This window comes from Hoplias malabaricus, chromosome Y (assembly GCF_029633855.1).
Source record: "Hoplias malabaricus isolate fHopMal1 chromosome Y, fHopMal1.hap1, whole genome shotgun sequence".
Lineage (NCBI taxonomy): Eukaryota > Metazoa > Chordata > Actinopteri > Characiformes > Erythrinidae > Hoplias > Hoplias malabaricus.
This window is the reverse complement of record NC_089820.1, coordinates 54,452,675-54,479,981: the sequence shown is the minus strand read 5'-3', so window position 1 is coordinate 54,479,981 and position 27,307 is coordinate 54,452,675. Positions and strand designations below refer to the sequence as shown.

The window sequence follows — 27,307 nt, the reverse complement described above, 5'->3', positions numbered from 1 at the left end:
GTGAGTGGACGGTTGGAGGTGTAGGCTGTGTGAGGAAGGGAGAGGGACATTGTTAGAGATATAGAGTGTATTTTATCGGTTTTAAAGCGTTGTTATAATGGAGGTATCGCAGCTGTTGTGTTACCTGGGCGCTGTGACTGTGGCATGGCTCACAGTCCGCACTGTTTATTGCCTGCTCTCCGGCCTCAGGGTTTGGATGGTGGGGAATGGAGCCCTGGTCAGCGCCTCTTCTCTCGGCTCATGGGCAGGTCAGTCCCCTTGTACACAATGGAGGTGGGCAGTAAAATGATTTTATATCGGCATCGCGATACATTTAGTGAAACAACCCAACAAGCAACAGTCCCACAACTTTGACTAGCGTCAAAAGTGTAGCCACTCCTTCTGTGTTTAAGCAGCGGTCATTTTCACCACCAAACAGCATTTTGGTATAAAAAATAGTTTTGAAATCCCTGAATGAACCAGTTTATTATCCACAGAGGGGGGCCCCCCCTCATGGAGATGGTGTTCTACATCAGAGGTTTAATAAAGAATCTCTGATACTATAGTTCTGAATGAGAATGGGATACCTGACAAAGTTATTTATCTGTGTTTATAGCTTCAGTTTTCCTTTATTGCTGTACATTATTTTCGCACCCCCAATTCAGAATACCGGGGTTCATAGGAAAATCTGTTTGTCCCTAGTAAACAACATTGTTGTGGCATTAACCACATTGTTGTGGTGCTTACCTCTTTTACTTAAATGTTAATCTGATATTCAAACAACCCGACTCAACTTACTGTTAGTTCAAGAATGTATAGCTGTTTGAAAGTTATTAAGGACCTATTCTCAGCAAACAATAATGAGATGTTTAACTAACAATGTAAGCCCTTATTAAAGTTAAAACTGCAATATTAACAGACAACAAAATGTCTGAATCTGGGACATTATATGAGCAAAACACACTGATTTCTCTCCCTCTCATTTTCTGAAACATTCATTTGACCTTCTAATAAAGTTACTGGCCTTGTTCGAAGGTCCCATGATGATAGTGCAGAAGGTATTCATGTGACATGATATTCACTTGTAATTGTTTTTCTACCTCACATTTTGTAAAATGTAGCTACATGTCCTAATAACTTGATCCAGATTAGTTCATATATCTTAAGTGTTGTGGGTTCGATTCCTGCTCCGGGTGACTGTCTGTGAGGAGTGTGGTGTGTTCACCCTGTGTCTGCGTGGGTTTCCTCCGGGAGACTGTCTGTGAGGAGTGTGGTGTGTTCTCCCTGTGTCTGCGTGGGTTTCCTCCGGGTGACTGTCTGTGAGGAGTGTGGTGTGTTCTCCCTGTGTCTGTGTGGGTTTCCTCCGGGTGACTGTCTGTGAGGAGTGTGGTGTGTTCTCCCTGTGTCTGCGTGGTTTTCCTCCGGGTGCTTCTGTTTCCTCCCACAGTCCAAAAACACATGTTGGTAGGTGAATTGGTGACTCAGAAGTGTCCGTAGTGAGTTAATGTGTGTGTGTTGCCCTGTGAAGGACTGGCGCCCCCTCCAGGGTGTATTCCTGCCTTGCGCCCAATGATTCCAGGTAGGCTCTGGACCCACCCTGACCCTGAACTGGATACACGCTTACAGATGAATGAATGAATGTGTAAAGCCATATATATCATCCTTCATTCATGAGATCTTCGACTTTGCACTTTACAGTACAGATTGAATCCTGTCCAACAGGCAGTTCTTATTTTAGTGACAATATTTCGAATAAGCTGTTTTTAGGAGCTTTAGTGAGATTCACACACTTTATCCAGCTCTATGAAGATTCAGTTTTCTATGTTATGGGCCATATGCTGCTGACAGAACCATGATCCAGCCCTCACTGAATTAGCGTCATGCCTTCTTTATTAGGCCTCCTGTTGGCTTTGTTTTAATTGCATAATGAACTTGAGGTATGGGGTCAAGAGGTAGTAGGTCATCTGGATCACAGGTCAGATTTAGACTTGGGCACAGTTTCACAGGATGTCCATTGTTGAGTAAAACATAAACCATGATTCCACTTTTGATCCATTGGTTAAAGACAGTTTAACACAATTTAAAATGCGTATTACTTTGACAAACACAGTGCACTAGTTTTGGGAATGAGAGTTCAGGCATTTGAGATTAGATAAAAAGCGTGTTTTCCACACTTATCTCACTGTAACTCGTCAGTGTAGGTCATCCTGCCCTGTTACATGTATAAAGTATAAAAAACACTCATGTTAAATACCAAAATATTCTACTGACTTTTTAAATAAAATTATTATTTAATTATGTAGTGTATATTAAAGGTTGAGGGGGGTTTAAATTAAAAAACAGCACTTCTTCCTTTCCTTCATGGGGATGAGCTGAGTATTAAGTACTTGGACATGTTGAGAGCTCATTTAAGAGGCTTTGGATTGGACTAGAAGCTTGAACTGAATTGATCAGCAGCACTTTTTTAAAAAATTGTTGACATTAGCTTTGCACAATGTCCTGATGATTTCACCCGATGATTTGGGTGTGGTTGGGGTTTATTAGAAGTAGATGCCGTGATGTCATTAGTAGGATAACCCTATGTCCTCCTCCAACCACTGTTGAGCAACAGCGGTAGGTGGAAGTCCAAAAGTCTGCCTTACGCTGCAGGTCATGGCTCGGCAATGCCGTTACGATCACTGAAATCATGACTAACTGTTTTTCCACTGACTACTGTTAAAACATATACACATTCACTATGATTGTTTAGATCAGGGGTCATTAATTAAAATTTATTAAGGTCAAGTTAGAGAACATTTTCCCAAGCCAAGGTCTGGAACATTATGATCATTTAAACTGCCTTATAGTTATAGCATTGTTTTATGTAGTTAACAACTGAATGTCAAATCAAATTACACTTTAATTTATATTTCAATATATTTCAACAAGATTTATTAACAGTTATAAACGACTAATACTCGAAATAAAAGTAGAATTTACAAATAAAAATGGCATATTTTAATGACTTTGTAGTTGCAGTTGATTTTACTGCTTTTCCATAACCAGCAATCTGATTGGCTCTTATTGCTGAAGGGCGGGGCTTTACCCATTAACACAATTCATGTTCAGCGTTATGAGAATTTCAACCAGTAAACATTCCCTTCTCATTTAAGTTTCTGGTTTAACCTCACACACACTGTTGTCCCAAAAGTGCTTTTTTCATATCCCTTGGGCTATTTTTACTGACGGCAGGACAGCGGTGTCTGGAGCCCTGCCCTGTGTGTGTTGCAGTGCACATCATAATGCACAGATCTGGATGGCGGTCCGCCTATTCGTGACCTCTGATTTAGAATAATAGATTGTAAGTCAGTTAATGGAAGCTGGAAGGACTGCATGTCACTTCCCAAAACGTATATTAACCACGAGTATCGCATCACATTTTCCTGAATCAACGGCCATCCCCCCAGTTGTGGTCAACATAGTGAATGACTCCAGAGTGGATGTGTGACCACAAGGTCAGAAACACGGGCAGGAAACGTGTTTGGTCATTCACTGCAAGTTATAATGAGCCTACAGCACCACAGCTACAAGCCCGGGATCTTGGTTTTTTTTCACATTTTGTAGACCGTGGATTGCTGTATTTTAAGTGTTACCCAAAAACAGAGGAATGAAATTGAATCAGTTGAAAGACTTTATAAAAATGGTAATATGTTCTATAATAATAATGTTATTACATTCTGTTGTAGATCACTCTCTTACTGTGTGACTGTAATATTCTGTTTATTGTCTGACACCCGGGGTATTGTCCTTGGTTCATATCTGCTTATGATTTCAGAAGCTGTGTCTTCAAGCACATGATCACTTGACCAGGTTTGGCAGCCGTCCACTGTAAGTTTGAGTGTGACCACAGCAACACAAAAGAATCAGTGAGGAGGAAGTTGTCATACGCTCAGACAAACAAACAAACAGGCGGCAGCTATTTTTACCGTTCGCGACAGTTTCTCCCCCCAAAGTGTGAATGTTAGTTTTCTACTTTTGTGAATGAAGGCTTTGGCTGTAATTGGCCGGCAGAGAGTGGTTTTGCGATTGGCTGAGAGTCCTCGTGTATATTCACGTCTCTCATGATGTGCACCCTCTGAGACACGTGCCTCAGCTTTGCCTTTTCTGCATATCTCCTCCCATTCAACAGAGTCCCTTTATCCTCTAGCTCTCCTCTCTCTCATAAAACAATGTGCGCTTTTACCACTGCCAGCACACAGGCGTAGTCTCTCTCTCTCTCTCTCTCTCTCTCTCTCTGTCTCTGTTCATTCTTGCATTTTGTATCATTAGAATACATTATGCATTAATGCTACTCAGTTACTCATATTTAAGTTAATATAATTTTGGATGAATAGTTGCAGTGATACCATCAATGCTGTGAAGATATTACATCACTATATTTCACAGCAATATTATGGATAAAGTTCATTCATTCATTCATTCATTCATTCATTCATTATCTGTAACCCTTATCCAATTCAGGGTCGCGGTGGGTCCAGAGCCTACCTGGAATCATTGGGCGCAAGGCAGGAATACACCCTGGAGGGGGCGCCAGTCCTTCACAGGGCAACATAGACAAACACACACATTCACTCACACACTCACACCTACGGACACCTTTAAGTCGCCAGTCCACCTCCCAACGTGTGTTTTTGGACTGTGGGAGGAAACGGGAGCACCCAGAGGAAACCCACGCGGACACAGGGAGAACACACCACACTCCTCACAGACAGTCACTCGAAGGAAACCCACGCGGACACAGGGAGAACACACCACACTCCTCACAGACAGTCACCCGGAGGAAACCCACGCGGACACAGGGAGAACACACCACACTCCTCACAGACAGTCACCCGGAGGAAACCCACGCAGACACAGGGTGAACACACCAACAAGAAGCCAGTGTAAAGATATTAACAGAGAGGTAACGTGAGATCGTCTGTTTGATTTAGTAAGTAATCTTGCTGCCGCATTCTGAACCGACTGCAATCGGTCACGAGCAGACGAACTAAGTGAATAGAAAAGACCATTACAGTAATCAATACGAGATGAAATAAATGCATGTATAATCTTCGCTAGTTCTGCACTATAAGGGGTTATTAAACCTCAAATCAGAAATTATAAAATGTCTTAATGTCACATTTTGTGTGTGTATTGATATATAATTAGTACACAAAATTCATGTCTGTTCATCTACGGCTTAGATTCACTTGTGAGGCGTTTTTATCTGCACTGTTTACAATAAATTAACCTGCTCTGTTTACTTTAGCCTCAGTAAAGCAAAATGCATTGGTACTATGGACTATTTCTGTGTTTCCGTGGTGGTGCAGACTTATACCAGACTTGACATTACTTCAACACAATCTGAATTCAAATGTTAAAAACACGACAGACGCATATACTTTTGGATAAACCCTGCATCGTCTTTCATTGTGCCTTCTTTCACCTTTATTTTCTGTGTATTGATCTTAGTTTCCCTCCGTCTGATTTGAATTCTTATGAATGCTTCATTAATAGATATTTATGAATTGATGTTATGCTACTGTACTGCACACTTGAGCGGCAAAGACATTCACATAGTTCTTCCCCCCCTTTCTGAAAATATCTCGCCTCAGGGAAAACCGAATGCATCTCCTGCTATTTTTAGAGCAGCCAATTTTAAAACCCTCCTTTAGAACAGTGCTGCTGATGTGAGGCAAATAAAGCCATTGAGAGAGGCACGTGGCATCCCATGCTATTTAAAGAAGCGTGTTACTGGGAGTGGGGGCCCAGGGGACCCTTTGAAGTCTCTGCTGCAGCATCCAATGAAGAGTGAGGATCCCGCTCTGCGGACGGAGGGATGTGTGGTTACATAATGCTGCATACAAGGGAACGTCCAAGGGCAGCCAGGGATGTCTCTCTCTCTCTCTTTCTCTCTCTCTGTGTCTCTGTCTCTTAAAAGTTTTCAGAGTTTGTGATGGGAGGAGTCATAGTGTCAGAGCAGGAAACAGCCCACGTGGACACCGCATGTAAAGAGTGTTTTTTTTTTTTTTTTAAAGCAATAAGGCTATATTTGTCACAGCCCTGCTTTTACGGAACGGGCTTGGCAGGCATCCGCACAGAATAGAATAGTGCTCCGTTAACACAATGTGGAGACTAGAATAGATTCACTCATCTGCAGTGTTCTGCTTGTTTTTTGGTAGCAATGCAGATTTCTTTTTGATCAAATACTGATCGTCTTTAGTTGGCAATTCAGTCTAAAATCGTGGAGTAATCATTCATTCATTCATTATCTGTAAGCGCTTATCCAGTTCAGGGTCGCGGTGGGTCCAGAGCCTACCTGGAATCATTGGGCGCAAGGCGGGAATACACCCGCCAATCCTTCACAGGGCAACACAGACACACACACACACACACTCACACTTACGGACACTTTTGAGTCGCCAATCCACCTACCAACGTGTGTTTTTGGACTGTGGGAGGAAGCCGGAGCACCCGGAGGAAACCCACGCAGACACAGGGAGAACACACCACACTCCACAGACAGTCACCCGGAGGAAACCCACGCAGACACAGGGAGAACACACCACACTCCTCACAGACAGTCACCCGGAGGAAACCCACGCAGACACAGGGAGAACACAACAACTCCTCAAAGACAGTCACCCGGAGGAAACCCACGCAGACACAGGGAGAACACAACAACTCCTCACAGACAGTCACCCGGAGCGGGAATTGAACCCACAACCTCCAGGTTCCTGGAGCTGTGTGACTGCGACACTACCTGCTGCGCCACCGTGCCGCCCGTGGAGTAATCAAAATGGCAATAAAACATAAAAGCAATCTTTGTCAAATCAGATTTATTTGTAATGCACTTTTAGCAACTAATGCCACAAAGCAGCTTCACATCTTTATAACGTGAATTACACACACTTTACCTGTGTAGAGAGTATTAATGAATATTTAAAAATGTTCTTAGTGTTGGCTGATAGTTGGATATAGACGTAAGGGTGTGTATGTGGTAAAATGTTTCACTACCTCAATATTTTATAACGTCTGTTGTGATTAATCCCACAACAACTGACCAGTGTCTTCTGAAGCTTTTCTGCTCGTCAGAGTTATATAGAGTCTGTGGTAATGAACTTAAGGTGGTAATGCTCCATCTCTACACTCCAGAGGTGATACATAAAGCCAGGGACACCATGGGGATGGAGGCAAGGCCAAGGCCTTCGTGTCTTTGTGTTTGGCCTGTCTGCGCAGCGGCACGATGTGTTTGCCCCGGCTGCATCGCTGCGCGGCTGCATTTTTGGTTCGGTGTGATGTCGGGGGAAAGCAGAGACTCGTTATTATTCAAACGCTGCAGCTGTTCCAGACGAGGCTGCAGTGCTCCCTGGTATTTTTAATCTCTAGTTCTTTTTTTAGCATCGGAATATTTTGCAGCAGCAGCGGCTTGTGCTGCGAGGGGGCGTCCTCACTCGCATAAGATCAGATTTCAGTCGACCACATTCCTGCTTTTCATTCTGTACAGTGAAGTTTCGAAAGAGGAGGAGGTGATGGTGTTTGTATCCACCTGAGGTTCTTCATTCTATTTCAGCTTGTAAACACACACACACACACACACAGAGTAGTGCGCACAAGTCTGACAGCTTCCTTCATGTGTTTAATTTCAGTCAAAATGCTCACATTCAGTGAAATCTGAGCTCTGTGGAGGCCAGTCTCCTGTGCTGAGAATATGACTAGCCTCTTTTATGGTCTATAAATGTCCTTTTCGGTCTATTTCTACCAACTCAGCAGCTCCACATCCTTTCAGACCCCGTATGGAGAGTTGTGCTGGCACAGTGGAAGAATGCTGTATTTACTGGAAGTTTAAAGAAAACTGTATTATATTTACCTTAAATTAGTGTCAACATCATTGTGATGCTTCACTGACCTGTAATAGGCAGAACAGCACCTTTTGTCCTTGCTACTCTGGGCTCAGCACTGCAGAAACAGCACTATGTAACCTTTGGAGGAGGGCAGGAAGCCGCCCAAACCCCCTCCATTCTCCCTGCCCATTGATTGTAAGTACAGTGCTGTAAAAAAAAAAAAAGGTGTGGAATCGGTGTGAAATACTTTTCTATTATATATTAATCAATAAAATGTAATCAAAACAATCGTAATTATTGGAACGATATATATTTCAAACCTTCCCAAAAACGATCCTTCTCCCAGGCAGCTGTAACACCCAGTTCTTATGGCAGTGTGGAATGCCCTTCTAAATTTAGCTCAGCGAGTTCATAAAATGGTTCAAAGCCAGACACACCACCCTCTTTCCCCCCTCTGCAGATTCCGCACTGATGTGAATGATGACTCTCCGCATCCTCTCAATGGAAAGGCGGAGGCTTGCAGGGCAGGCCTGGAACCCTGAGTAAAATAAACCTCTCGCTCTCTCTCACACACACACACACACATGCATGCATGAGAGATGCACTCAAGCCATTTCATTCTGCAGCAGTCTGTCAGTTAACAGAGTGACGCTCATGGACGTTTAGCGCTGGACTTGCTTTAGCCGTATTCATGGCTACGTTGTGTCCTCTGATACTAGCTTTTCTTCCGTTGAGGCTTTCACCCACTGAGTGTTATTTATTGTGGTCTCTTCTAGAGTAAAGTATTGTTAATGCTTAAAAATAACTGCAAGAAATGTCTCCTTCGCCTCTAACTGTGTGTCGCCCCTCTCACCCCCCCTCCCTCCCCCCAACTATACTCTTCTCTCACTGCTTGCCTTTCACTCTTCCTTTCTATTTTTAGCTGGCCCCAGGATCAGTCCTCACTCGCCCCGCCCTCATGCTGTCTTATTGTTCGTCATCCTCCCTCCCTCTCTCTTTCTCTCTCTCTCTCTCCCTCCCCTGATAAACCTGTTTCTTTTCTCCTTTTTGATTCCCCCTTTTTTCTTTTGTATCTCTCTCTCTCTCTCTCTCTCTGTCTCTCTCTCTCTGTCTCTCTCTGTCTGTCTGTTTGCTGAGGTAAATCTTTAATCAGTACTGCCTCCTGCAACTTGAGCGATGCCAAGGTCAAGGGTGTTAGCTGTGAAGTCGGTGCCCCAATGCCTGCTTGGTTCTGGTTGTGAATTGTGGTGTTTTCTCGCTCTGTAAACATGATGTGGCCGGGTTCAGGCTTCCTACCTCCCGGTTGATTTTATGAAGAGAGGTGGTTGTGGGACCAAATGGCTTAAAATAGCCACATCGTGTCTCGGTGAACTCATTCACCTCCACCTGAACTTGCTAACAATGCATATCCTGTAAAATGCCTTTGTGGTGTTAATGAATCTATACATTTAGTCAAATAATACAGTTCATTCATCAGAAGGGTTACATTACTGTTGGCTCCCTGTGTGAAAGGTTCTTCTTCTCTGTTGAACTGCAAGTGAGCAATGAGGTGTGTGTGTGTGTGTGTCTGAGTGTACTAGTGAGTGACATGCGCAGGGTGAGAACCTTCTGCTTTGAAGACCATTCACACTTTCCTCTAAAATGGGCATTGTGTCTCTTCACATCCAAACTGTTGTGAACGTTTTCCAATAGAAATAAAAAGACGTTTATAAATGACCTGATTGGTCACCTACGGAGGCAGAAATCCAGATTTCCACTTAGATATTCTGTCAATGTCCATTTTGACTTTTTAAAAATATTCATTCATTCATTCATTCATTATCTGTAACCCTTATCCAGTTCAGGGTCGCGGTGGGTCCAGAGCCTACCTGCAATCATTGGGCGCAAGGCGGGGATACACCCTGGAGGTGGCGCCAGTCCTTCACAGGGCAACACAGACACACACACACACACACACATACGGACACTTTTTGAGTCGCCATTCCACCTACCAACGTGCGTTTTTGGACTGTGGGAAACCGGAGCACCCAGAGGAAACCCACGCAGACACGGGGAGAACACACCAAACTCCTCACAGACAGTCACCCGGTGGAAACCCACGCAGACACAAGGAGAACACACCACACTCCTCACAGACAGTCACCCGGAGGAAACCCACACAGACACAGGGAGAACACACCAACTCCTCACAGACAGTCACCCGGAGGAAACCCACACAGACACAGGGAGAACACACCAACTCCTCACAGACAGTCACCCGGAGGAAACCCACGCAGACACAGGGAGAACACACCACACTCCTCACAGACAGTCACCCGGAGGAAACCCACACAGACACAGGGAGAACACACCACACACCTCACAGACAGTCACCCGAAGCAGGAATCGAACCCACAACCTCCAAGCCCCTGGAGCTGTGTGACTGCGACATCTACCTGCTGCGCTACAGTGCCGCCCTTTTAAAAATATTTATTTATTTATTTATTTATATATTTGGGGACGTGATTATTTCATATTCATTCATTCTACTTCAAAGTTATCCCATATATGCTCTGTGAGTGTGTTACTATTTGGTTGTAATTTATTAAGCACTGTTCTTGTCTTAATTTACACCACACCCGATCTGCGTTAGCTTCAAGTTGGATGGATGTATTAGTCTTCCATTGTGATTCCTCTGGTGTGCTGCTGTAAGTTAATGCTTTGTTTCCCTTCACTAACATTTACCTTTACCTTCCCCCCTACAGTTGTGACTGGGGCCACTGATGGAATCGGGAAAGCCTACGCGGAGGAGGTAAGATTCCAGGGGTCTTATTCCTTTTTTTTTTTTTTTTTTTTTTTTTTCCACAGAAATCACAATGAGTCATCAGTGGCAAAGTCTTAGAAACAGATCAGGGGAGGACTCCAGAGTCAACAGCAAACCTCTCCAGCAGGCCGTCAACAGCTCATCAGACCAAGCTCCATCTTCTGAAAACTTTTAGGCTCAGAGTAGTTCCAAGAATATTTTTAGATTTTAATAACCTCTTCATAAAGCACTGGATAGATCCACTTCAGCGCACATGATCATTAGGGTTTCGCTGAAATGATTCTTCTGATGACCTGATTCTTCAAAAGCAACATTAAAATCTTTGATGGGCTTCTGTAAATAATGATGTTAAGTCGTGTGCTGGGGCTTGAATACGGAGGTCAAATGAACTTTTGATGTTTTGCTGATTCCACTCATTGTAGTGCAGTTTATATTTTATTTCATGGGAAAAAAAAGTTTTATTTCAGCAATAATCAGTGAATGTGTATAAAAATGTTCCTTTCCTATAGAAGCTGTGTTCTATTTCCTCTTGTGTTTGTGTGTTTGGTTTTCCTCAGCTCGCTCACAGAGGGTTTTCCATCGTCCTCATCAGTCGTACTCAGGAGAAGCTGGATGAAGTAGCCAAAGCCATCGGTACGTGTCTTTATACCCGAGTCCTTCACTCTAATTCATGGCCATTTCACTCACCCGTCCTGTCTTTTTAACTGTCTGATTAATAACGTAATACTCCTCCTGAACTCAGACTGTTAAGATGTTTGTGTTTATGTAGTTGTACAGTAGAAGTGCTGTAGTTATGGCCTCTGCTTTTCTGGGAGGACTTTATGCTATGTTTTGAAACATTACAATTTTTCTGGATTTGGTTGCGTTCACTTACAATAACATTGGTGATGTGATGTCATGTCCTGTTCTCCCCATGTCCCCGTGGGTTTCCTCTGGGTAACTGTGAAATGTGTGGTGTGTTCTCCCTGTGTCCGCGTGGGTTTCCTCCGGGTGACTGTCTGTGAGGAGTGTGGTGTGTTCTCCCTGTGTCTGCATGGGTTTCCTCCGGGTGACTGTCTGTGAGGAGTGTGGTGTGTTCTCCCTGTGTCTACGTGGGTTTCCTCCGGGTGACTGTCTGTGAGGAGTGTGGTGTGTTCTCCCAGTGTCTGCGTGGGTTTCCTCCGGGTGACTGTCTGTGAGGAGTGTGGTGTGTTCTCCCAGTGTCTGCGTGGGTTTCCTCCGGGTGACTGTCTGTGAGGAGTGTGGTGTGTTCTCCCAGTGTCTGCGTGGGTTTCCTCCGGGTGACTGTCTGTGAGGAGTGTGGTGTGTTCTCCCAGTGTCTGCGTGGGTTTCCTCCGGGTGACTGTCTGTGAGGAGTGTGGTGTGTTCTCCCTGTGTCTGCGTGGGTTTCCTCCGGGTGACTGTCTGTGAGGAGTGTGGTGTGTTCTCCCTGTGTCTGCGTGGGTTTCCTCCGGGTGCTCCAGTTTCCTCCCACAGTCCAAAAACACACGTTTGTAGGTGAATTGGCGACTCAAAAGTGTCCGTAGGTGTGAGTGAATGTGTGCGTGTGTGTTGCCCTGTGAAGGACTGGCACCCCCTTCAGGGTGTATTCCCACTTTGCGCCCAATGATTCCAGGTAGGCTCTGGACCCACCGCGATCCTGAACTGGATAAGCGCTTACAGATGAATGAATGAATGAATGAATATCATGTCTAAATCACAACTAAATCACAAACACCACTCTATCACCCTACAGCTCCAACCCCAGTGAAAGCAGTTCTCTGGAGCTGTTTGTATCCTACTTGCACAGGGCATGGGGTCCTTAGGCTCATGTGCAGCTGCTCCAACGTGGCCCATTCTGTTTTTAATCATTTCACATTGTCTGGGCTGCATACAAAATATGTGGTTTCCCACAGCGATCTGGAAGTGAAATCCATGAGCACGTTAGCATGTAAAGGACAATATATTTTGATTCATTTTTAAATAATGCTCAGCCCAAATGAACACCCTGTCACGTTTAACACTGAATGGTTCCACCTCTGTGGGGATACCCCTTTTCCTTTTCAAGCTTTGAAGCCTTAACACAGATGCACAACAGAAGCAGAACAAAGGCTAGTGCTGGTAGGCAGACTGGAGGAATGTGTGATGGGTTGGGGATGACTTATTTGAACCCCCCTGGATTCTTAGCTCTGTGATTGGCTGATTTTGTGATTTGTGGAGGATGGCATGATTTGGTGCATTCAATTGTGTGTGTACATGTAAAAATATGCGTTGTTGCTGTGTTGCTCCTGTGTTAGGTGTGTGTGTGTGTGTGTTTGAGGCTGAATCGTGAGGGGGGGGTGCGTGTGTGTGTGTGTGAGGCAGCGAGTGTCTCCCTCTGCTGAATGAGTGTGGATGTTAATGAACTGGGCTATTTTTAGCACTGTGCTGAAAGGCAGGCTGTATGCCAGCTGAGTTGCCTGGCTTCTGCTGCAGCTGCAACAAGGAGAGGGACTTATTACAGATGGATGTGCATCCTGGGGAATGTCACGGAGAGGATGAAAGAGAAAATGGACATTTTGTGTCTGCATCAAACCCCCAAAATTTGGCAGATGGTCAAATCAGCACCTCATTTTTTGCCCTATTTCCTCAAATGTGTTGCATTTGATGCATAAAAATCTCATTATTGCGTTTGGAATTAAAGGGAATACTATCCTGTCTCCCAGAACGTGGAAACTAGCATGGTTCTGGATCCTAGAAAAGGATTGGCTGAACAGAACTTTAAGTGTGGGCTGCCCAGGCACCTCCTCGCTCCAGCTCACGTGTACTACATGCGATCTGAGATGAGCGCAGTCAAAGCATGCGCTCCTCAGACGCTTCCACAGGAATAAAAATAGTACTAGCTTTGGAGTGAAGTTATCTGGATAGACGTGGACAATAATAGAGCAATACTAGACGACTTATCTTCAGGGCGTATGGAATAAGAAGTCATCTTTAATTTAGCTGTGTTTCTGCGTTCCAAAGCAGACGTTGAGTATACGACAAGCAAGCAGCTTCAGTGTGTCACTTTTAGTGTTTAATTTGTTGTGCCTTTTCTTCTTTTATTGTTTTCTTGAAGCCCGATTTATTCTTCCATCTCCAGTTCTGTTTTATGAATAATTTCATATTTATGTCCTTTAAAAACCCTGGTGTTGAGTGTCACAGTGGAACGATGGGCACAAACATCTTGATTTTTTTTTAGGTCTGCAGAAAACTGTTTATTTCTTTGAGACGTTTGTGGTGCTGTACCTGGTTTTTATTTTATTCTGATGGTTGTATATCTGTGAATGTAAAAATGCTGACCTGCGGAAGGCACAGGGCTAGACGTAGCGATGGACGGCGGATCTAATTGGCTCTGTGGTGTGTCTGTGTGAGAGATGCTCCTGCACGTCTCTCTTTGTCTTTCAATGAAGCAGGACGTTGTCTACTGGCGAGAGCCTGTGAACAGAGACTGGTGTCTGTGAATGTAATCTCTCTCACTCCTCTTTCATTCACATCAGCTCTCACTCTCTCGTTTTCTTTCTTTCTTTCTTTTATCCTATAGAGACCTCAAAGACCAAACACAGGGACAACACCGGGTTCAGGCAAAATTCCTGAATCGCATGTTTTCTGCCCCCATTTCCCCACTCATTAGGTTTGTGGAACTGGGGGGGGGGGCTGTCGACGTCATGTAGCGTGTCACCCCATGCTCTGACCACTTCCTGTGTCTGCTCCTATTCTTTTTCTAAAGATGTTTACACTCACACTTTAAATCGTACCATTCACTGCCATTCAGTATATCAATATATATCAAATATTCTGCTTGCGGTGGTATTCCTCGCATGAGAAGTTGTTTGTCCATGCAGAGAGACAAAAGCACACCACGAAAGAGACACTGCATCTTTGTCCTCTGTGCTTCGATGACTCTTGATCTCCCTTCTGACGTCACTAATGTATCAGCCATTGTGCCATATTAGGTTTTTAATAGGACTCTCTATTAAACTGGTTATTTTGCACTGCAACACCTTCATGTTTTATTCATTCATTCATTATATTGGAGCTGTTATTAATTTTCATCTCCTCTTTTGCAGAGAGCAAGTACAAAGTCCAGACCAAAACCATTTCTGCAGACTTTGGGTCAGTGGACATCTATTCCAAGATTGAATCCGGACTTTCTGGCCTTGAAATAGGAATCCTAGGTATTGTGAATATATATCACGCTGCAAAACGCATCGTCTCCAGCCCAAATATGCGATGTTTTTTTTCAGCCTTTCAGCAGTCGTGATGTTATTAAAGTGTCTTGTGTACTGGCTTTGTATCACTAAGGTTTTTGGAACAAAATGTTCTGGGTGTGGACTGTGTAACTGGTTGCTCTTTCTGTAAAGTAGTGGATATTTTGAGTACAGTAGGAGTGATTTCTTTAATGAATGCTGTTTTTGTGCTAGTGTTTGCTGCCCCCTACTGGATGTCACTCAAACATCAGTGAAGTCCATTCACAGAGTAGCGTCTTTGTTGTGTTCTTTGTTTGTTTGTTTGTTATTTTGGTCTGGATGCAGAGTTCACTGTGTTATTTTGGATTTTATTTACAGTTAACAATGTTGGAATGTCCTACTCTTACCCTGAGTTTTTCCTCAACATACCAAACCTCGATCAGGTAAGTCGTGCCCTTCCTTTTGTAATGGCTCATATTTCATTGGGTGTGAAATTTGCTTTAAACTGGAAAACCTCAGATTTTAAGATTTCTATGTAATTTGTAAATAAAGTAATTCAGAGTGATTCATTCACTCACTCGTGTTTAGCAGGCAAAAACTCCTCCACAAGGGGGAGTTATATGATGTTAAATTGCCATAAGGCTTCTAAAGCTGCTTGTCCCCACTTAGCATGGTTAGCAATACCAGTTGATAGGCACACATTATGAAATGTTTTTCACATTAAACAACACAGGAAGACGTTCATATACAGAGGTTGGACAATACTGGGTGTAATACTGCTTTAATGAGACATAAATAGATAGTTACTGCAAAAAAACTGTATAATACTACTACTTTTACACACTTGATATACGGGCAGCCATCTTGGATTTTGAACTCAGGACTAGTGAAAATCCGACATCCGAGTTCCAGCTGGAACACAGCATGAAACTTAAAAGTTTTTGCCTTACAATTGCTCTAATAGGCGTCTTGCCTGTGACGTAGATGGTGGACAACAACTCTAGAAGCTGCACTTAATTTAATGCAAAATGAGCAAAAGGTGTGTTGTTTTTGGCTGCAATCATTCAATGTACAGTGGGACATCTGTGAACAAATGGCTCAAAGATCCCAAAATATCCAGAAAATGGACTAAGTTTGTCCACTTTAAACGGGCACTTTGGAAAGGACCGTCCGCTCACTCCGTTATCTGTAGCTCATTTCACTGGCGCTTTTCCAACAATATGGGCATGTAAGGACACCAACGAAAGGTGTTCAAGAGCCTCTGTAACATGGAGGTAAACAGGGTAAGGACACTCACTTCGCCTGTTTTAGTTGGTGTTAGTTAACGTTAGCTTGACTCGCTAAACTCGGTGGCTCAGATTATACTCGGCTACGTAGCTGCATTACGGAGGTTTATAGTGTCGGATGAATTCGAGTTCGACTTCGATCACATTTACAAGAATAACGGTACCTCTAAATTTGAGTTTAGCTTATTGTTAGGCTATTGTCATAAATGATGTTGGTTATTTAGCTAGATACTGTCATAACAGTCAGTCATAACGGTGTTTTACCGCGGCGTTGTTCCGCTGTTGTCCACCAGTGACGTCACGGTTGCGATCAATAATTTCCGTAGCGAGCTCGGGTTTTTCCGTCAATTTAATAAAATTGTCAGTTTTAAAGCAAATTAAGCTGCTATTTTCATTTTAATTCATACTTATATCTGTCAGTAACTAAAATAATGTGGAATATTCATGGAGGTCCATTAAGTGGCGCTTAGCCTTTAATAAAACAAGTCAGACGGTTCATGTTTTGAACTGTACTAATAATGTCTTGAAGTTGTGTTCCTTCAGTTGGTCCTAAATGAAGACAAATACTGTTCTCATTTACAGTTTATCACCAATATACTCAACATCAACATCACCTCGGTTTGCCAGGTCAGTACTAAATCTATTCATAGTGACCTCAGTAATGATGCCCAGTGGACGGACAGTCCTGCTGCAGATTTTTATATGTACATTCCATCGTTTCAGTTAGGGTCATCAAAGTAGAACTGTCAATATTAAAATAAGGATTGAAACATGAATTATTTTTATATCACAAATAGGGACAATTTCAAACTTCAAGAGCTACAGTTTATTTAGTGTGTTACTCCAGTATTTTCTTGAATAGTTGCTAATTTGAAGACAGCAGCTGTCCTTCACATGGTGTGAAAATCTCATGATGAACTGGACCAATAGAAATGCTCCAAAATTACTATATATATATATCTTCTCTTATTTGTCTCATATTTATACATGGTTTTTGTTTGAACAGTGACTATAGTTTTCCTAATTGAAACAGGCATAAAAGTTTTTCATTAAGAACTTACAGAGGCTACTTTGAAGCTGGAGAGACTATATTTTTTTAGCCTGTGCTGCCACCTTCAGGCTCAAAGCAAATGTGTTCAAACATTCCACTAAACACTCATGTCGTAGTTCAAAGAACACCATGTACCCCTCACAAACAAGAACTAATTCAGCTGCAGTCGAGTTAAATCTTTTGCACTGCTGCAGTGTTTATGGGTTGTTCTTTGAGTAGTTCTGAGTATTTAAAAAAGAAAACATAAACAAAAAATAGGGATATATAAGAACATGGTTTAAAAAAAAGCCTTTAAATAATTCTGTGGGAGATGCCTAAGCATTCGCAACAGTGATTTAAATATATTCATCCTGGTAGTATGTTTTTCACCATAGAAATATGCATAATTCCTAAAAATAAAAAGAAACATATCTCCTCACAGCACTGCAGCATGTTTAATCTAACGCTTTCCTTACTGGGAGTATGTTGTATGTATTTTAATGTTATTCACACGTGTACAGCAGTATGTATGTACTTGAAGTAAACAAAACCTGAAGAGACAGAAGATAGATGCCTCATTCTTGACATCTCCTCCTCCTCCTCCTCCTCCTCTTCTTCTTTCTTCCTCCTGTTTACTGTAGATGACTCGTCTGGTGCTGCCCAAGATGTTGGAGAGGTGAGTAATTAACTCCATTGAAGGAATGATTAAGCTTTTGGACGGATGTTGGAAATGATATTTTTCACCACACAGTGATGCAAGTCTTTTTGCTGCAAGAAATGAATTAGATTGTTGATTTATGTTGTTTTATTTATTTATTTGGCTACATGTTCATCACTGAGCCACTAGAGGGCGCTGAAGAACTAGAGACACACTGTGGTTAATTTGTCTAAAAGGACCTGTAGTCTAGTCTCCTTTACGGAAGCCTGTTGCTAACACTGGTCTTTATTATTAGCGCAGATCGAAAACACACATCCCTGAAACTAAGAGAGGAAAATGCACATTCTTAACACAATTCTATTCACTCGGTTTTTCATTTTCATTAAACAGACTGGAGACAGAGAAAACAATGAGGAAATATCCTCAGTGTTTTATTTACATACATTATTATTATGAACGTCACCTTTAAACACTTGGTGAAACTCACTAGTAACTCCCCTATTCACTCAAATGAAATAAAACACTACACTGTGCACAGTCAGTGCTTTGCATAAATGTGTTTTAGAGACCTCTGCACCATCTTTCATTTCAGGTCTAAAGGCTTGATCTTGAACATTTCTTCGGCGAGTGGCATGTACCCTGTTCCTCTCCTCACTCTCTACTCCGCTTCTAAGGTAAGTGTACCCAGTCTCTCCCATTCTCTATTCCAGTGGTTCCCAACCTTTTATCAGTCATGGCACACTTCTAACAAAGAAAAAAAATATCCCAAGGCACACACATGTAAACAACCTATGGCCTGGGCTTGTTTAGATGAACATAGATGTGGTACGGCTGGCTGGGACTGAGGACAAGCACACACACACTTCTTAATCAGCTGCTCTAAGTCGTTCTGTCTTTGCTTTTAATGCAAGTCAGACTTGAGACACTGGGCAACACTGAGACTGCACTATTTGCGATGGCTGGGTGCTCTTTTGCAGCTGTTAACCAAAAAATAACCAGTGGAAGGTCACTGAATTTTATGTTCAAGCCACAAAAATGTGCAGGTCAGATATGTTCACGACACACCTTTCCTGCGGCTCTAGCGACTCTTTTTCTAGTTTTATCACTTCTGACTTCTCTACTGATTACACTCAGATTTATTCTGAAGCGTCCACTCGTTTGTGTTTGGGCTTTTGGAAATAATCCAAATTAAATGAAAGATTATTTTACATTCATCCCAAATAGAGATTCAGAGCCATCATAATTCTACATTTGCATTTCACAGTAACCGAAAGTCTTTTCATAGTGACCGTGAACGTCCGATTAAAGATGAATAGTTTAGCTTTAAAAAGGGGTCTCGCACTGGGTCTGTCTTTAAAGAGTTTGTGCGTTCTCCCTTTTGTTGATTAATTTCTTTGCTGCAAGAGGGGGCTGCTGTATTGGAGCCAAGGCCGTCCGAAGTTAAAAATCACAGCGTATAATGCCTAATACATATTGGGTGATAGTGATTTGAGCAGATTTCAGATTTCTTACCATGGAATCGTACAATTTAATTAAACCATGCATGTCAGAAATTTTCCTGGCTCACCTTCCCTGCTCGGGCTCACGGGTTGAAAAACACTGCTCTGTTCATTCCTTCATTGTGCCACGTGAAACACACCTTCCTTTCCTTTGTTGATCAGAAAAAGAATTTGATTAATTGTCCCATAGTTTATAATAAATAAAGAAAAATGTGCACAACTTTTACTATTTGGGTGTAATTAATACAATGATGGCATGTTCATTAATAACATGTATAATAACACCGTTAATGTACATTCATTTATTTACGGAGAATTCTCAGACTGCTGCACACTTCACAGTATCCTTCATTATTAAATATGAAAAAAGGGAAAGGCATAAATAATCAGTCATGGAACTGAAAAAAAAATAATAAATCCCTGTATCCTTTGAGATTGTGTTTTTGAAACTCTCGTTAATTAAACTGATGTAAGCTCAGTTCATACAACTTGGCTGCAAGAGACATAATAAACAGCCATATTTTAAACTGTATAATCAAACTTTTTATATTATGAAAACGTTTGAAATATATTAAACAAAGAAATATAATAATAATAATAATAATAATAATGATGGTGATGATGATAATTAGTTAGTGTCGCAGTCACACAGCTCCAGGCACCTGGAGGTTGTGGGTTCGAGTCCCGCTCTGGGTGACTGTCTGTGAGGAGTGTGGTGTGTTCAACCCATGTCCGTGTGGGTTTCCTCTGGGTGACTGTCTGTGAGGAGTGCGGTGTGTTCTCTCTGTGTCTGCGTGGGCTTCCTCCTGGTGACTGTCTGTGAGGAGTGTGGTGTGTTCTCTCTGTGTCTGCGTGGGTTTCCTCTGGGTGACTGGCTGTGAGAAGTGTGGTGTGTTCTCCCTGTGTCTGCGTGGGTTTCCTCTGGGTGACTGTCTGTGAGGAGTGTGGTGTGTTCTCCCTGTGTCTGCGTGGGTTTCCTCTGGGTGACTGTCTGTGAGGAGTGTGGTGTGTTCTTTCTGTGTCCGCATGGGTTTCCTCCGGGTGACTGTTTGTGAGGAGTGTGGTGTGTTCTCCATGTGTCTGCATGGGTTTCCTCCGGGTGCTCCGGTTTCCTCCCACAGTCCAGAAACACATGTTGGTAGGTGAATTGGCAGCTCAAAAGTGTCCATTGGTGTGAGTGAATGTGTGAGTGTGTGTCGCCCGGTGAAGGACTGGCGCCCCGTCCAGGGTGTGTTCCCACCTTGCGCCCAGTGATTCCAGGTAGGCTCCGGACCCACCGCAACCTTGAATTGGATAAGCGGTTTCAGACAATAAATGAATGAATAAAAATGGGGGGTAAAAGCACATCTCACTGGTTGGCTGGAGATTGGCAGGGAAACATCCCTGAAATCAGTAAAGAGTAAACCAGGCCCAGAGCTGTAGCAGTAAAACGTTTTTGGCATTCTAAGTAATTTAACTCAATTTATTGGTGAATTACAAGACTCTTTCTTTCCGAGTTAAATCAAGCATGTTACAGCAGGGAATACACAACACAGTGCACAGGTGAGAGTTAGTTTCAAAGACTACAATTAAAATCTCTGCTGCTATGTTCTTGTCTTGATAAAGTAATGTTTATGCTTCTCGCTTAAGACTATTTCAAAATATACAAATTTAAAAAAAGGGAAACTCCGTTCTGTAAATATATCCAATTCCTACAATCTTGGTGGAATCTAAAGCACCTTTTACAGCTGACACTTGTCGGAATAAGCTTTAGTAAATGTTATTTGTGTGTATGCCACATGCCATGAAGGGCCTATATAGCTGCCATGAAGTCTCAAGAACAATAACCTACAGTAAGAGGCTGTCAAATCCAGACCGCCTTTAACGCAGCTCTGAACACTAGATGACTGGCTCTGCCTCAGATTCAGTCAAATCTGCAGCAGTGAAACACTACAGAGAGCCACCGTGTCTCTTCATGTTGTATCTTAGCAACACATACGCAACCTGTGATGTCATCGAGGCCGTCCCAGTCGCTGCTTTTGTGAAGGAACTTGGTGCCCTGGCACTCGCTCATATTCACACTTCACTCGCAGCAAAGACAGAGTGTGGTCTGGGAGTTAGTCTTGACGACTGTGGAGAATGAAACAGAATAACAGCGAAAAAGAGAAATGGTCCACAGTAGACTGGACCTCATGAATGCTTTATTCCCATCAGTGGGTCTGGTTCTTTTTGCCTGTATCTTTTGAAAGTCTCCTTCCTTTTCACGACGACTCCTTTGCATTTCTTTCTCTTAAAGCCAACAAGTCACACGGTCTTTAGTCTCGTTCACTGCTAGGTTGATTTGTTTTACAAAGTGCCTCTTGATGCAAGGAACAATACACTGCTTTGGTTTAGTTCTGAAATGTCTTTTAACCCCTTCTAACCATTTAAAATGAATTGAAAAAGTTTAATTTGTGGGATTTTAGTACCACATTGTAGGCCTATGTCATTTTTCTCCATAATGGAAGTAAATGGAACCTGAGACGATTGAATAATTGAGACATACAGGGGTTAGACAATGAAACTGAAACACCTGTCATTGTAGTGTGGGAGGTTTCATGGCTAAATTGGAGCAGCCTGGTGGCCAATCTTCATTAATTCCACATTGCACCAGTAAGACCATGTGCATCCAATGGTTCAAACATTGTGTCCTGAAGGCGGTGCCGTGTATCAGGACGACAACGCACCAATACACCCAGCAAGACTGGTGAAAGACTGGTTTGAGGAACATGAAAGTGAAGTTGAACATCTCCCATGGCCTGCACAGTCACCAGATCTAAATATTATTGAGACACTTTGGGGTGTTGTGGAGGAGCGAGTCAGGAAACGTTTTCCTCCACCAGCATCACGTAGAGACCTGGCCACTATCCTGCAAGAAGAATGGCTTCAAATCCCTCTGACCACTGTGCAGGACTTGTGTATGTCATTCCCAAGACGAACTGATGCTGTATCGGCCGCAAAAGGAGGCCCTACACCGTACTAATAAATTATTGTCGTCTAAAACCAGGCGTTTCAGTGTCATTGTCCAACCCCTGTATGAACAGGAGAATCTGTTTTTTAAATCTGAATCCTGATGGAGGACAAGAGGTGAAATCCAGGGAGGAGATGGGGGCGAGGAGCCTGTACTGTGACAGTTTAGACTTTATCACGAGAGAAATATAGAAACAGAAAAGCACAACATTTTGAAAGTGATGTTTGTAATGGAGGGTCTTCTTGAGTATTGCGTTTCACACAGTCGTGTTGGTGCTCTGGCTGTGCGCTGGTGATCAATTCTTCTACAAGAAACACAACTATATTGGAACGTGAAGCTTCTGAATAGGAAGCTGCCTTCAGTCGAGTCCTGAGTGCAGGCGGCGCCTCACAAGACAATTTTCATTCCAATGATTAGGCACTTGATACAAGGTCCTTGTGTTTTTGTAAAAGACACAAAGCACAGTCTTTACAAAGTGCCTCATAGAGCTCCCTCTTTATAAATCACTTCCTGCTCTCCATCTGCAGTTCACGCATTGATGCGATGGCATCTGTAAACATATTGTGGGAGCTGTTGTATTTGAAAAAGGAGTTTATTTGTGCTGAAAGCTTTTGCAGTACTGAGTGACCAAAAAAACACATGCGATTACTTCTCCCCAGGCTTTTGTGGACTACTTCTCTCGTGGACTTGATGCTGAGTACAGGAACAAAGGCATCATCATCCAGGTAAGAGAAAGATCCAAAGAAATTGTAAATAATTACATATATAAAGAAGAAAGATTAAATGAAGTTAGATTAGGGTTTGTTTCTTCTGTGTTTGTTAGCTGCTGAAAATCTGGATTTCTTTCACTGCACTGTTTACGATGAAATCTTATTTTTTTAAAGAGTGTGCTGCCTTTTTACGTGACAACCAAGCTGAGTAAAATCAAGAAAGCCTCTCTGGACATTCCCACTCCTGAGCGCTATGTGGCTGCCCAGCTGAACACTGTCGGACTCCAGAGCCAGACCAATGGCTACCTGCCGCACGCCATCATGGTGAGGACTTTAGTGTTCATTAAACGTCCACCGCAGCGTTCACAGAAGTATAAGTAAACGCTAGTCATCTAAGCGACTGCCTGTGTTGTTTCCAGTATTGACAGGCTGTGCTCAAATCTGGGGCGTATCGATCAATAGACTTAGCTTCTAATGTTAGTGGATTAAAGTGGATTATTAGCTTCTGTTTTTCATTTCAGGATTTTAGCTCTTGCCCTCTTTTGAGTCCACTTTGTAATAATTGGGTTTCAGTGGATGGAATGTTTGTACAGTCTCTGAATAGAATAGGCTTGCACAATGTCTTTTGTTAAATGAAGTAGTGACATTGGACTTCTTACAGCTGAGGTTACAGAAAGCTGTGATATGAAAATAAATCATGATGTAGAATCACTGTTCCAGACGAGTATTCACTGGATGTTCTAGTGTGTCAAGGTTTTTGTGTAGTCCAACATCACTAAGATGTTTTGAGTGTGTCAAAGCTTAAATGGCTCTGCTGAAACATTTTGAAAAAGTGGCAATGAAGTTTTAGCAATAAGGTGATAAAATTAGCAGCAGGGAGTGTCGCAGTCACACAGCTCCAGGGGCCTGGAGGTTGTGGGTTCGATTCCCGCTCCGGGTGACTGTCTGTGAGGAGTGTGGTGTGTTCTCCCTGTGTCTGGGTGGGTTTCCTCCGGGTGACTGTCTGTGAGGAGTGTGGTGTGTTCTCCCTGTGTCTGGGTGGGTTTCCTGCGGGTGACTGTCTGTGAGGAGTGTGGTGTGTTCTTCCTGTGTCTGGGTGGGTTTCCTGCGGGTGACTGTCTGTGAGGAGTGTGGTGTGTTCTCCCTGTGTCTGCGTAGGTTTCCTCCGGGTGACTGTCTGTGAGGAGTGTGGTGTATTCTCCCTGTGTCTGCATGGGTTTCCTCCGGGTGACTGTCTGTGAGGAGTGTGGTGTGTTCTCCCTGTGTCTGCGTGGGTTTCCTCCGGGTGACTGTCTGTGAGGAGTGTGGTGTGTTCTCCCTGTGTCTGCGTAGGTTTCCACCGGGTGACAGACACGGAGAACACACCACACTCCTCACAGACAGTCACCCAGAGGAAACCCACATTGTCTGTGAGGAGTGTGGTGTGTTCTCCCTGTGTCTGCGTAGGTTTCCACCGGGTGACAGACACAGGGAGAACACACCACACTCCTCACAGACAGTCACCCAGAGGAAACCCACACAGACACAGGGAGAACACACCACACTCCTCACAGACAGTGTGGGTTTCCTCTGGGTGACTGTCTGTGAGGAGTGTGGTGTGTTCTCCCTGTGTCTGCGTGGGTTTCCTCCGGGTGACTGTCTGTGAGGAGTGTGGTGTGTTCTCCCTGTGTCTGCGTAGGTTTCCACCGGGTGACAGACACAGGGAGAACACACCACACTCCTCACAGACAGTGTGGGTTTCCTCTGGGTGACTGTCTGTGAGGAGTGTGGTGTGTTCTCCCTGTGTCTGCTTGGTTTACTCCGGGTGCTCTGGTGTCCTCCCACAGTCCAAAAACACACGTTGGTAGGTGGATTGGCGACTCAAAAGTGGCCGAGGGAGGGAGGGAGTGAGATAGATGGATAGATAGATGCATCAAAACCCACCCACCCACCCTGTGAAGGACTGCCGCCCCCTCCAGGGTGTATTCCCGCCTTGTGCCCAATGATTCCATGTAGGCTCTGGACCCACCGCGACCCTGAATTGAATAAGCGCTTACAGATAATGAATGAATGATAAGATTATGATAATAACATGTTAATGTTGGGAAAAAAAAGTGGTGTAGTTGGTCATATTTTAAATTACACAGATTTCCTTCACAGTAATTCACAATAATTCATCTGTGGAAAAGAGGAAACCCACACAAGCAGGAATTTACACATGATGTATTAATCTTAAATTCTGTAATCAAATCAACCTATCAAGCTGGTCACACTGCACTGTGATTGTGATTGCTGTAGGGTTGGGTGACCACTGCCTTGCTCCCTTCAAGACTCCTCAGCAAGATCATGATGAACATGGGCCTGTCTCAGCGAACGCGCTACCTGAAGAAACAGAAGCAGGGCTAATAAAAGGGGAAGAGAAGGATGGATGGACGAAAGAGAGGAAAGGAATTTGAGACCAACCTCAGATCGCATTAAACTTTTTCTCCTTTCAGCGTTCTGCACAAAGAGCAGCCCCACTACCCTGCTCCTGATGGGACCGCTCATTTGTTGATAGCTTGAATTTACCGCAGCCTGACATAAGGCACCATCACTTTTTTCAGTATTGTTGCTAACACAATCAACATCTGCTGCATTTGTTCCTACATTTCTAACCAACCTTTCTGAGGGAAGAGTATTAAAGGAGGCTGGTGGGCCTGTAACACTCTAAAACAACATTTACTCGTTGGCAGTGCTTAATTTTCCAGATGCAGACACAGTCTAATTATAATGCCAGTCTTGATCGTCCATGCTTCTTTGTAGTTTTTTATTTTTTTTAAACAAATCCTGGGGGGCCGAAGCATTTCATGTTAAGTGATTTCAATAAGGATAACACACCTGATTCAACCTGATGATTAAGTGATAAACTGGATTAGGTGTGGTACAGCTGGATCCCCCGTGCTCTGCAGTGCTGAGTCTAAAAAGACTGACCTAGATTCAGGCTTAAATTGCCTCCAGGGAACTGCCCTTTATATTCTAGTACTGGTTCCCTGACAAGTTTTATTTGCATGAGTGTCATATCCTAGACATGGATGGAATGTAAAGTACAGAACCATGCAGAAGTTTGAGGCTACACCGCTCATTTAATGTCCATTTCATTTAACGTATCCATTACTGATAACTGCGGCATTGGTCACAGAAACACATTTAACAGGGTTAAAAACAAACAATTAAATACGGTATTAAAAGTGCCCACCAACTGCCTTTATTATGTGTCCCTCCTGTTCAAACGATGGTCTTCAATTCAGCGATGTTTAGCTCTGCCCTCTGGGGTGATCAGTCCATCATTTCTGGAATTATTTGATGTTTTTTATACATATATATATTTTATTTTGGTCTCGTTCCATTTCTCAGTAAGGGCTTATAGACAGCGCCACATACTTTCAGACTCATTATTCCCCCCCAGATCTGTGGCAAGAGTGGAGCTGATTATGTCTTAAATAAAGATCAATATATGGTCTGTTCAAAAAATATCTCCTGATTTAAAAAAAAGTAAAATTGCTCAAATTTAGTGGCTGTTTTGACTCAAAATTTATTAAATGGTGGTGTTCTATTTTACAGTGCAGCGCACAAGTCAAACCTATCTTTCATGTTGTTTTTCATTGATTTTTGTATATTTTTTTCTCTATAAATGCTCTAGGTAGATGGGTAAGTAGATGGATCAAAGCGTTTATTCCTTTTTGCCCAAATATCAGTGGTCCTTTGAAGAAACCTCTTTCATTTCAGTGACTTTAGTCTACATTCCCTCCTTAGATTCATAGCAGTTATGAACTATGGTTAGCATGAACCACAGGTCTTACTGGCTTCTTGCAAAAATGTGTCTGAACTGTTTAATGGACATTTATATGAGGTTTATATTGGGCAGATTTGCATTGCACTAATTGTGTGTGATTATAACTTTATAACTGAATCTGATGGTGGTACTCTTGATAAATACTGTGAGTAGGTTTGGAGTAATAGCACAGTTGATACATACATTCCCTCTCTCTTGCTTGTGAGAACACCCCTGAATCGATGCTTTGTCAAACAGGTGGTGCTGGACTGGAACAAAACTGCATTTATTGTCAGCCTCTTTTGTGTTTCCAGTGTACCGGATTGGATCAGGCCTTTTGTTTAAAACAGTGAGAACAACAGCAGCACTTCAGCAGGCACAGGATGAAATGAACTGTGATCCAATGTCTGTCTTGTGAATTTCAAACTTACTCTGCTTGCAACAATAAATGGAATGCTTTCTCATAGCTGTTGCCTGATGCGAGCCTTGTTTTCTTTACAACAGAGATCAGAAC

General features: G+C 43.0%; 1 protein-coding gene across 1 annotated transcript; it reads left to right on the top strand.

Moving 5' to 3' along the window:
* LOC136678277 (very-long-chain 3-oxoacyl-CoA reductase-B-like) lies at nt 1-27,307 on the top strand. Its single transcript, XM_066656263.1, has 11 exons — nt 1-248; nt 10,586-10,632; nt 11,202-11,277; nt 14,712-14,819; nt 15,210-15,274; nt 16,700-16,744; nt 17,789-17,823; nt 18,398-18,479; nt 22,953-23,018; nt 23,178-23,327; nt 25,281-27,307. The coding sequence occupies exons 1-11, from the start codon at nt 98-100 to the stop codon at nt 25,386-25,388; spliced, it is 933 nt and encodes a 310-aa protein (XP_066512360.1). The 5' UTR covers nt 1-97; the 3' UTR covers nt 25,389-27,307.